The following is a 12,909-nucleotide window of genomic DNA, read 5'->3' as shown; positions in this document are numbered from 1 at the left end:
ATACAGTCTGAATACCAGAAGTATTATGTCTATGTAGTTTAATATTAGCTTTTTATGTCCATATGCAAACACAGACACAAGTACTTTGCAATGTTAATATGTGAATTCCAAAACAAATAACACAATTACCCGTATTAAACAAAGATACACACTAGTTGCAAAAATGGGAAGGGGGAGGCGGTGAGGAGTTCTATACACAGATCAATAAAATAAGCTCACTCTGTTAAGCATAAAATAGACAGATTTAGTTAACAAGAATTCTAACATCCATTAGGCAGAAAGACTTCAGTGCAAAGGCCAAATACAGACTTCTTACACAAAATTGCCCTATATCATAATATCATGCAGTATTCTAAGACAATTAAACCTGTCACTAATGACACAAACCTGGTTCTCAGTAAGGAAATTAAGGAATAATTAAGGAAATTATTAAAATACCTTTTTAATTTAAAAAGCAAATATAGTAACACATTACCTTTTGTTTAGAAAAACAAAACTGTAAAATTTTCCAAGCATGGAAATAAATAATCTTTGCTGAAAATTAATTGGAACTCTGGTTTACCCACCAGTTAGGCACCTCTGCAGGTTCAGCCTGCAGGTTTGTACTAATTCAAGGCTCGATTCAGGATTGCAAACTGAAGAAAAATCCCTCCCCTTATACACTGAACATCATGTATTGCTTCTTCAAGATGACTAACAGCACCGAGACAAATGCAAATAAAGTTTTTATATATGAAAATCTAGCTACCTAACAAGATCCAAAGTTGTTTACTAAGATCCACAATAAACATATAATGCTGATGCCCCTTGGCTTTATCACTTGTTCGAACTTTAATCTGCATGGAACCTATGGCAAAACTGAGCTCCAAGTACTAGACATGGCCACCTACTACTTGTACATACTTTCCAGAGGAATCTGTAGGACATACATTTAGGTGTATGTCCACTTCAGACTCTAAAATTATTAAAAATGCTAAGAAGTTTTATGGAAAAAAGAGCAGCCAGGGGAATGAGAAAACACACAAAACCAAAGAGAAGTCCAATAAGAATAAGAGAAAAGATTTAGAGAGAAAAAATAAGCTATTCAATAAAAATTTAAAAACCATGCATGCATTAGAAATCTCTACCTACATTAATTAGGGCCTCAAGAGTATTTGGAACATAAGAAAGCAAAACCACCTAACAATATACCCGGCATGATGATGCCAAACTTTGCACTAATATTTTGCTTTCAAAAACTAGAATTTCTCTCTCCAAATAGGACACTTTGCCTCAGTGGGAAAAACAGACTTAGATTTTTCAGCAATGGGAAGGTAATAGCTGGACTAACTACAGAGAATGTAATATGAATGCTGAAAAGCATTTCATATGGTAGAAAAAGCAGAAATTGCTATTAAGACTAATTAATAAAACAACCAGTACACAATCAGTATCAGTCAGACTTATAAAGGAAGTATTCTGAGGAAATAAATCAATTATGCTCCTGCTCATGAATTTATCAGGTCATCATATGTACACTGGATTGTATTATTTACACTACAGTGCTTTAAGGCACTCAAAATAGGTAAGGATACAGATGACTAGATTAACATGTCAACTAGAACATAAACACTGCAGCACTGTCATCATGTAAAACTTTTATTAGTAAGGGTAAGAAACATTCATTTAATTCAAGAGGTCAGAGATCACACTGCTCACAGTCCTAAATGACAACATAATCAACTAGACAAACAAGCAAAATATACAGAACATGAAATTTATACCTGAGAGCACTGGAACATGTTTTATTTTTATTTAGAAACAAAACTGTAGTGCAACACGAAGTCAGGAATAGACCTGAAGCTTCTGTCTCCTTTTTGATGTAACAAGCCAAACAAAAATTAGATGAAAACTAGATGAAGATTTTCTTTATTGTTCCATACTAGCTGCCAGGCTTAGCATGAATAAGTGTATGACATTATACAAAGAAACGTATTTTTCTAGCTGCAGCAGTACCTTTATTGCACTTACTGCTGTTCAGGATCTAAAAATACTGACGTTGACACGGGAAATATATTAAAAGTAGTAAAGTGTACCAAAAGGAAAGCTGAAACATGCCTGCAGGTACTAATTTGACTAACAAGGGCATCAGAATCTGGTAATTATCAGCTAAAAAAAATAAGTCCAGAATGTCCTGATGCTGATCTTCCATCTAAAGATTCAAAGTAACAGCAACGGGTGCAAACAGTAGAAGAGAATATATTTCCATTACTAAAGGAAGCTTTCTTCAACACAAACACAAGGGAGACATAAACAGCACTTATGAATTGCCTGTTTGTTTTTTTTTTTTTTTTTTTTTCCATTGAGTAAGGACCCTCACACTAAATATGAAAAAACTTGTTATTTCAGTAGTTTTCTGAAAGACTTGAGAGGAAAAAAAAAAAAAGCAAAATCCTAGTGAAACTTCTCATTAAATACATACAACACATATATACCTACAAAACAGCTGTTTTAAAATTCTGACTATCATTATTTTGACAGCTTATTGGAGGACTGGGCACAAAATTTTAATTGCTTGCTCCTCTACAAATTTGGTCCTATCAAAAACTCTACATGTCCTACCACAACGAAAACTGTCAAAATCTGAGGTTAGTGACGCTTTTAAAAACCAAAGGTATTTCTGATGTAACACTGTTACTCTTATATCTACAGATAGAAGAGAACAATGACATTGACTGGAAATATCAACTACAAGACTGGTAGTTTAACAACATACCTTATCAGAAAATCTAACTTTAAGAACATCTAATAAAACAGTCATAATATAAAGTGAGGTTCCCGCTCCCCAAACTATACACCATATAGCAAAGCTAAATTACTTTACAAAATAATAACTCAGTGTTCTTCCCAATGAACTGCATCTTCAACACCTAGAGAGATGTTTCAAGAAGTCTAATGGTGTTTACAGAATACATACCTACACACTGAAGTTCAAGACTTTACAAAAGTTAAAAATGTTAAACTGTCAGAGAAAATTATGCAAAAATAAAGATATTCAGTGTAACAGCTTAAAAATTCACATACAAATTTCCTACCAAACAGTGAGAACAGTAATATGTCAATTTAAAAAACTGTAAAAATCAATTCTGGATTATAAATAGGTCCTATAGAATTTATTTTTTTTTAATATACCAAGATAAAAACACTGATTTTTTTTTTTCACTACTGTCTTGTAAAGGCTCTTTTTTGGTTAGCTTTCACAATATCATCAGGAGATGCTGACTTGAAGTCAAATGGTGTTATGGCTATTATAGGACCAGTTTCCTTGGGTTTTTCGTCTTGTACTTGTCTACTGTATAGGAAAGCTTTATGTATACCAATTGTGCGCCGCTTATAACCTTTTGGAGGATAACGGAGACACAAGGTTAAAGCAAAAGCTGAAGGTCTTGCACGCAGTGCCTTCATCCACGAAAGGGACAAATCCTGACTCTCAGAAGTAAGCCCTCTTTTGGGTTTTTTATTTGTTTTGGCAAAACCAGAACATTTTCCTTGTTTTTCTTTTAAAAGTTTAGTTTCGGGGCTTAAGATGTTTGGCTGTCCAACCACATTTTGTTCTGCAGGTAAGTCTGCATTTTTTACAAGGACACTTAAATCAATGGTGGTTTTCGAGGGCCTCAATCCAGTTACATTGAGCATGGGGAAGTCTGTCCTTTGTTGAGTTTTATCTATTTCAATAGTCTCTGCTATTAAATCCGAGAGTGATAAATTCTCAACCTCCTCTAGGGGAGAAACTTTAGAGAGGGCTAGAGAAGACAAAGATCCTGTTAGCTCTGGCATCCCGGCTGAAGTTTGCGGTTGACTTACTAGCTGTGATAATGGTGAGGCTCCCAATTTTGAATCAACAAGATTTGCTGTTGACTGGATATAAAGATCAGCTAAAGAGTAACAGTGGCTAGCACTGCTTTCCTGGTGCTCCTGAAGTAAGTTAGCCAATGATGTACTTCCAGACCTTAACACTGGCAAAGCAGCCATGTCTTCACTTTGCACAAGTGAAGAAAAATTTTCAAGAAGTTCATTGTTTCTATTTACAGCATGACAGACTTCATTATCAAGAGGCAATTTCCCTAAAGCACCTGTTAAACATGGAGGACTGCAAAAATTTGCATTACTATTATAATCAGAAGTATTTGAGGAAACAAGAGGAATGCTGTCTTCAGGATTCAGAGAATCATAAACCACATTCTGCATCAGCAAGGATTTCAAGTCCTGTGTTCCCTTGCATTCCAACTTCTTAAAGGAAGAATTTCCAGACAGGTTATTTCCTATGCTAAAGTAAACATTTCCAGTGCCAGGAATTGAACTTACTGCATTAGCACTTTCTGGTAGTTGATTGTCTGCCTGTTTATTCACAGGTTCACAAAATGATCCTTTACATAAATCATCACTGAAAGAAGATGACAGAACAAGTGAAGAGGATTTCAATCCTTTCCTTTCAGATGAAGGTATATTGGATTTTTCAGCATTAAGGAGCATTTTGTCATTTGTAATTAAAGAGTAACAAGATGAACCGCTTTTGGCTGTCCAGTTTCCAAACCCAGATTTGTTGGTGTTGTCAGCAACATTTTCTACTGCACAAGAGAAACTGTCTGTATCAATACACATTTCTGGACAACAAAGTAAGTCTCCTTACCTTACAATAGCCAATAATTTTCAGATGGAAGTGCAGGCACAACGAAACATCCATTTTTTTTTTCAAATTGACAGCAGCAACAAAAAAAATCAAGAAGAAACATGAAAAGGCATTTAATTACTAAGTGTTATCCAAATATATGCAATGTTCTACAATTAAATTACATGTTATCAACTGAAATACCTAGGAAACTTTAAGAATCAGTAAAGAATGCCAATAAAGTTTACAAAGATTTTAGCATAAATCAAAATAAGAAAGTTCCTGTATAGGTACTACCAAAAAAGGGAGGTATTGGGGATGGGAGATGTCAGTTCACCAAACAAATAATGGAAGTACATAAAACTTAAAGATGTTGTCCAGCTTTTAGGATATGTATTCATTCCACTAAGTCATACGTTAGAAATCAGAAATTTACTGTGAAATGCAGATAGTTGCAGTTTGAATTTAAGCTGACACCAAGGTTTTATTTTAACTTCTACCTCAACAAAAGCTACTGTTTCATTTAAATGTTTTAGAACACAGAAACAGAAGAGTAAGTTGCTCTTTTTCAATTTTTCAATAAATGACTAATGCAATAACAAGCATCTTCACTGCTTGCAAAGACAAAATTAAACTGCATATAGACGTGAATCATCTTGAACGTAAACAATTAAATAGAAGTATACCTTTTGTCGTCTTTCCTACAATCACAGCATCCTCATTCTTGGTCTTCACAATTTGCTTACTGCCTTGAGAAAGCACAAGATCCAAAGCCTTCTGTACATCAAATTTACTATCCAGTACTGCTTGCACCATTGTTTGCTCTGGTACAGACTCTGCCAAAACTTCTCTCATTTGATCAAGGCATGAATTAAGACGGGCTAAAAGAGACATATTACTGTTATAAGCTGCACAAAAAAAATGTCTTAAGTGGCCTAACCACTAGAACCACACATCTGATTAACAAAAACAGGAGAAAACATCATAGTAAGAGACAAAACATTTAGAAATTCATTTCAGTCTCACTTACTGCCATGATAAACTTTGCCCCCAAACCCTGCAGAATATTTGTCAAATTTCAGATATTGCTGTAAGGAACATCACTAACTACTACTTATTGGTCTATAAAGTCTCAATATTGAAATGTTTTGATGTTGTAAAATTAATTATCTTCACTGCAGAGAAGAAATACAAACAATAAGTTCAGCATGGAATCCCAAACAGCACATTTTAAGTGTTTACAGATGATAAAATTAACACCCAAAGTGAAACAGCATTTTTGGGGGCCTCAGGCGTTAAAAATCAAAAACTCTGGATCAACACACCAGGTTCGAAACTACCTGCAATCTTTACCTTTCCTAAAACTGTAATACATTTTTTGGTGATAAAATCAATTTTCTTCGGAGCACACTTCTGCAACTAGGATAAGCTTTATCTAAGATAAGTTTCTTAATTCTTGACTTGCCACACAACAAGAGACTGAAAATTCACCAAGTTGCCACTCACTGGAAGTACTGTGCTAAACACACATAGAAACACAAGAGAACAGAAAATCTTCCTGAATAATGCAGTTTCTGCCAGTTCAGATTTTAGAAAACAGGAACTGATTAACAAGACAATGACTACAGATTCTTTACTTGAACACCTCCTCAAAGATGGTGGTGCTTAAAGAACTTTGCTAAGGGAATTCAACACCACAGAATTACAACCTCCTCAAGGTTGCTTAAATCAGCACCCTCGATCCGTAATCCAAATAGCAAATCAACGTTCCCCAGACATTTGCTCTGCAAAACAAGTACTGGCAGAGCCTTACACAGCGTGCTGATTGGCTATTTTGTTATCCAACACTCAACTAGGACAAGCTTGCCAAACTCTTTGCAGACAGATTGACTGCAATCCATAATCTTGTATTAATGGCCATCACTGCGTACTATACCAAATATAGCAGGTCTTGTGGGACCATTGCTGTTGTCACAGTAGGAATGGTATTTTCTAGGTTTCTTTTCCATCATTTTTTAGTCCAGAATATTACTTTCCTTCTTGTTCCAATAGCAATCTTTAACAGATTGAGTCTGTCAAAAGCATTCTGAAAAGCCAGTGTACCATATTGTCTACATCACCTGTATTCACATATTGGCTGATTCTTTCAAATTGCCCTCTATAACATTGTTTCTTGCTGTAAAAATATGTATAATAAATCACAGTTTATTATATTTACCCATGTGTCTACGCATTAGCATAGCTTCTACCAATTTACTTGACACAGAACCTAGATTGTCTCTATTCTATTTTTTTTCAGAATTTTCTGCAACTTGTTTTAAATATCAAATTTCATTCATGCATTTTATTGTCTGTTCATTCACCAACACACTTTCCTGTGAGCTTATCAAAATTTTAAAAATAACCCTGATTATTTCCAAAACACTAAAAACTAAGTTTAATACTTAGAAAAGAGACTTGTGAATCTTTTTCACAAAGCATGTAATTAAGCTAACACGCAGCAAGTTTAAAAAACAAAGCAAGTATTTTTTCTCCCACCACTCAGCTCAGAACTCAGCTTGTAACATGGAATTTACTGCTGAAGGACTGAATGAAAGTCTAATGAAGTCAGAACAGGGTAAGAAAAGCTTGTAGAGGTATCTAAAGAGATTGGCTACTGTTTCAAGGAAATGTGTGACACTGAAAATCTCTGCTAGTTGCAGAATTCAATACAAGCAAAAGATCATTCTACAAATATTCTAATACTCTTCCCTAAGCATCCACCTGCTGAGTCAAGACCTTGAGCTACATGGATGCTTGGCCTGACCTAGTACAGCTGTTCTTATGTCTGAATTTCATATCAAATCTCATCATTTCTAGTAAGAAACTAAGAACATATTTCAATGTATGCAACCAAGTTACAAGCAGATACAAAAGGCAGTTACAAACTTGAAGAATCACCGCTGAAGCTGTACTCATTAAGGGTGTTGCTCTACAACAAGATTACAAAATTGTAAGCAGCGTCAGTCAAGTAACAAATGTTACTATTTTAGTAAGCCCTTAATTCATAAAAAGAGATTGTTCTGATAATTCTTTGTTTTCTATAATTACCTCTATCAGCTTCAGTCAGCTGATGACTGGGCGTAAAATAATCAGCAGTATCATCTGTACCTTCATAGCCATATTCTTCTTCTAATGGCTCAGCAAATGTTGCTGGTTTGTCTCGTCTGGAGTAGATAAATTGAGCTGCTGCATTAGGTAAAAAAGAAAGTATTAAAAAAAAGTCAAATCTTTTTTCCTCCTTTAAAAACAAAACATATCTGAAGTGGAAAAAAAGTTAGGATGCTGACCTGTTGCAGTGGTTTCAGGGGGTAGGGAGGATGGGACGCTACTGTATAATGACTACTACCTGAAGATTGTACAGAGCATACAGCAGTTCATGCTAGAATATAAATAAGTCAGCAACATGGTCAAAACACAGGCTGGGCAATATCCTTGTATCCTCGTAATGCAATAATTCTGCAAAGTTCACTATTCAAACAAAGGAATATATTCCAGGTTTGAAAAATAGTATTTTCTATACCAAATTACCATCTATGTCCTCAGAACCTTACTCCAGAATTATTTTTTTTTTTACCTCTGTTACAAGTTAAAAAAAATCATGAAAATAACATTGCTTTTACAATGCAGCACTGTCAAACTACTGATAAGAATTTCATGGAGTTGAACACATTCTTCTCTTCTTTGCATTTCACCAGAAATATAGGAGCCCGTGAGTTAAAACGTATATTCACACTAAATTTTAAACAAGTGCAGAATTGCACTGTGATTTAACAACATATTAAGGCACACATAGATAAAACTTCTTGCTGAACATGAGCCCCAGTCACTACATACTCTCAGAAATACAAACTATAATGTAAACAAATTTCATTCTGTTATGCAATATTCTCCCCAGCTCTGAAATACATACTGAAAGCATATGCATGTATATTCAGAAGTTAAGTAGTACAGCCTTAGCAACTGTGTTCCAAATGCATACCATTTCACATTCACTCACCATAACTGAAGCAGTTATTAAAAGATTGCTATACAACCGAGATCAGCCTATGTAAAAAGAATTCTTAGGAAAATTACTGTGCATAACAAGAATTGGTTTTGTGATCTAGCAGTTTATACTTGATTAAAAAGTAAGTACGTTGCACATTTTCACCACAAAATACAAAGCTACCTTAATTCTTAGAAAAGGTCTGAAAAATTCTAGCAATTAAACTTAGAAATTGAATTTAAGATAATATGAATTTAAATCAGGAAATGTGACTACAAGTAATAAAAATACACACCTATATTCACTTATCTAAAATCAACAGAATGACAGAGGAACAGATTTTTAAAGACCTAATTAACTCAAGTACCTGTGGCCAGAGGTCACAGACTACATCACATTCACAGTGCATTTAGATCCAGCCTAGCTACCTGTAGTAGCAAAGCTTCACATCAACATCAGCCATACTATTTTCAGGGTCTACTCAGCTCTAAAAACACTGCCACCAAATCTGGGTACACCCTGAAATCATAATCTTGACAGAGGTTTGACTAGAGAACACAACCTAATGGTTCTACAGTCAAGCTGAATTCAGCTGGGCTGAGCTGCTCAAATTATCTTACCTGAGCACACAGCATCACTATTTTTATACCTACTTTGCAACATTACAAATGCTGGAAGGCTTATCAGCTCCACGTGATCTTGCATGAGAACAGAAGTCAGCGAGGACCAGTGCTGCCTCTGACAATAAGGCTTCCTACCCCACATTTACTCAAAGTTGCGTAAAAGACATCAACCACCAAATGCAAAATCACGACAGTTAAGCCCAGCTAGATCCTACTAACAATTTTAAAAGATACCAAAAGCTTCAAGACTATCAACACATTCCCATAAACCAGATTTTTACATTATCAAGTACATTCTGACCATCAAGATCATATACTTGTACAACTGAAGATGTGTCCGGCTGTCTAGCGTGACTTCCGGAAGGACAATGCCTAACACTACCTAACTGACTTTAACAGGATTATGGCCACTAGGCACTTTTCAAACATTTCACTAGCTTTTGAATTGTTTTATTCTAGAAATAAATATCAGAGTAGGAATCAATGGACAATGCTTACATGTAATAATTTGAACTAACCTGTTGAAGGAGAAATGCAATAATCATCTTCTACTGATTGGCCATACACATCATCATCTTCAAAATCTATGAAGCAGAAACAGTAAGATTAGTCTGCACAATTTCTAAATACTTACTATTACAATTCAAAGAGTAGTTTTTACACAAGGTTTTAAGAAATTATGGATCTCTAGTATTCCAGAAGTGCATTTAAGTACTGCTAATTTACCTAGGTAAGAAATTAAAAGTTACAATAACAGAATTTTAACATGTAAGACTCTATTCATTAGGAAAGCTGAAAATTTTCAAGAGCTGCCATGCTTCACACCTCCTCCTTCAGCATCTCCTTTAGAAGGCTTCCCTCACAGTACAAATCCAACTTTCTAGAGTTACACAAGTCTTTACCCATTACATTTCTCTTATATTTCTACTTGACCTCTCAGTCTTCACCACTGACAGTTCAATTACGATCTCTACTCCGACAACGCAGGATCACTACTTCTACTCCACGTCTCTACTTCTCAGCTTTCTTCTCCAGTCTATCCTCATGGCCATCTAACTTTAAATTCAAGTTCAGCAAGGCAAAAATACAATTCACAATTCCCTTTGAACATGCAAAGTTGTTTCAGCCAAAAAGCAAGAATCTTATACAGTTACTTAAACACAGACATATACTTTTCCCATTTAAAAAAAAAAAAAAAGGCATTAGGAAAATATCCTTCCCCCCCCAAAAAAACTAGTATTACATAAATCTTGAAAATAAATTTGAAATACATGAAAACAGTAATGAAATAATTTTAAATACGTTATTGTACACACTTGTCAGTTCCACAAAGAACATGTATTGTTTGTTGTTTTAAAAGAGAGGGAAAAAAAAGTAGCTCACAGCTAAAAAAATAAAATCTGCACTCTGATATCAACTTACTGGCCACAGAACTGGGACCTTACAAACCCTGTATTCATCTACAAAAGGCTCAAAATTTGAGGCATGAAAGGTTCATTTCTCTCTCAACAAGGAATAAGAAAATCAAATTTAAACTCAACTCTATAATCCATTGTAATTTAAAAAAAAAACGTCAAACAAAAGCAGTAGCTAAAAGGGCTGGCACAAGCATACGAAAAGTTTAGCGAAAGACCCAGGAAACTACTTTGGAAATTAAGTATCAGAGGATAAATAAAACGTATTACAGGCTTGTTTGGATTGTTCGTCTTGAAAAAAAAACAGTGTATTGTTACCTACTTTTTGACTATGTTGAAAAGAACACGTTGTTTCCTGGTTCCATGCGAGGACCAATTAATCCCTAAAAAGTCTAGAGAAGAACTACACTTTTTTTTCAAGGTAAGAACACTTCCCGTCATTTGGCCAATTCTTGGAGAGTGCCAAGGAAAACTCCAAGATGACTTCTGTGAATAGGTAACATTCACAGTTAGTAGTAAGTGAAATCAAGGTAAGTCATGCCAATGTGCATGACCTGAATCACTTGCATATCCCATACTGGTTTAACTTCTAGACTGAGAAGACACCTACATGAAAATGGCTCAGCTTGCATTGACCATAAAAATAGTTCTTAAAAAATGACAGAAATTACAGAGAACAAAGTAGAGGCCACAGAAGTATTCCACAGTACCAACAGTTCTATCACCAACATACTCTCAGCTAGAATATCACATTCAGTTCTGATCACAATACTTCAAAAAGGAGAGAGCAGAAATAGAACATGGTCAAATAAAGGCCACAAGATCCTAAGGCCTCAAAAGCCTTCCTAGGAAAGGACACAAAAAAATACTGCAAATATTTACTTTAGAAAGGAGACAAATAATTGGGCCAGACAAAGCATTACAGAATCGTTAAGTGGCATAAAAAGCACTTACAGCATTATATTAAATAAAAAAAGACCCAAAAGTGTACCTCGTTTGAGACAGAAATTACTGAATGCAACTAAAAAAGTAGTATACAGTGTACGTATAAAGATCGCACGTACACACACTGCTAATTAAACCTGCTGTGTAATTCAACAGTGATGTTTCAAATAGCAACAGCAACTTAAGCCTCAATATGGCTACACCAAATTACTACATATCTCAGCAACCTCATTAAAAGAGATTCTAATGAGTACAAACACTGAAATGAATTCTACAGACTGGGAACCCAGCTTCACAGATGGCAGAGATCAGTTGAAATCAATTTTTCAACCAAACTGTCATGAAGAAAATCTCTAGAAGATAATGATCAAGCAGTAAAATCCCCTTTTTAACTAAAAAAAGACAGTTTAAGATTTTGCCTGTATTAGGCAAATTTGCAATAGTAAAGTATACATCATATATCACAGCTCACATGTTTACACGACTTCCCCAAAAATTCCAGGATCACAGTGCAAAACCCAATTTGCGCTACTACATAATACATGCACACATTGCATCTGTCCACTCAACAGCAAAAGACCAGAGGCAGGCAGAAGTATTTCTTGCAATTTTTGTATATGATCTGACAAAGTGAGGCAACAAAATAGCTGCTCCCACACCAAAGGGTTCTTTAAGACACCAGTATCAACTGTTTGTCCATTTTGCCACAGCCAAAGCCAAAACAAACAAAACCATTGAGAAAAAAAGAGTGAAATTGACAGTTCGACTAAGTTAATGGGACAGGGCACAAAGTAAGCTGCAGCACCACAGGTACGAGCCCAGTTCTTACACAACAGCTCGTTCATTCCATTGAAGCTTAAAGAAAATATGACCTAAAGGTGTCTGAAAAACAGATTTGTCCATAGATGCTCAGCTCCATCTTTAAGAACCATATCTCTTCTACAAGGAACAGCTGTTGCCTCTTAGTTATTATTATGGCTGAACATCAGCAACAATTTGCTAGTTAGACTGGGAATACAAACTTTTAAGTGCTACAAGACTAAAGAAGGGCGGGTTCAACGGGATTGAGGCTGGTTTTCAAGTCGCTCCCACCCGCCTGAAAAACAGTCAACTTTGGCAGCTTAAGACAACGCAGGTAAACCCTGACACGGCTTCGCCTGTGTGCCAGGGCCGCTCTTTCCCCGTGCGGAAGCTCCCGGTAGCCCCGGCAACAGGAGGTGTCCCTGAAGGGCAACGGCAGCGCGGCCACGT

General features: G+C 35.6%; 1 protein-coding gene across 1 annotated transcript; it reads right to left on the bottom strand.

Moving 5' to 3' along the window:
* Positions 1-3,201: 3,201 nt before the first annotated feature.
* On the bottom strand, positions 3,202-9,882 carry LOC104463693 (the record flags this gene model as incomplete). The annotated part of the gene is made up of 4 exons (XM_010076120.1): positions 3,202-4,643; positions 5,335-5,529; positions 7,739-7,876; positions 9,817-9,882. Coding segments are annotated over 4 exons (1,841 nt in total), but the record flags the coding sequence as incomplete, so codon positions are not given.
* Between the last annotated feature and the right edge of the window lie 3,027 nt (positions 9,883-12,909).

The sequence above is a fragment of the Pterocles gutturalis genome, unplaced genomic scaffold, assembly GCF_000699245.1.
Source record: "Pterocles gutturalis isolate BGI_N339 unplaced genomic scaffold, ASM69924v1 scaffold13188, whole genome shotgun sequence".
NCBI lineage: Eukaryota > Metazoa > Chordata > Aves > Pterocliformes > Pteroclidae > Pterocles > Pterocles gutturalis.
The sequence above is the reverse complement of the archived record's forward strand: the minus strand, read 5'-3'. Positions and strand labels throughout refer to the sequence as shown.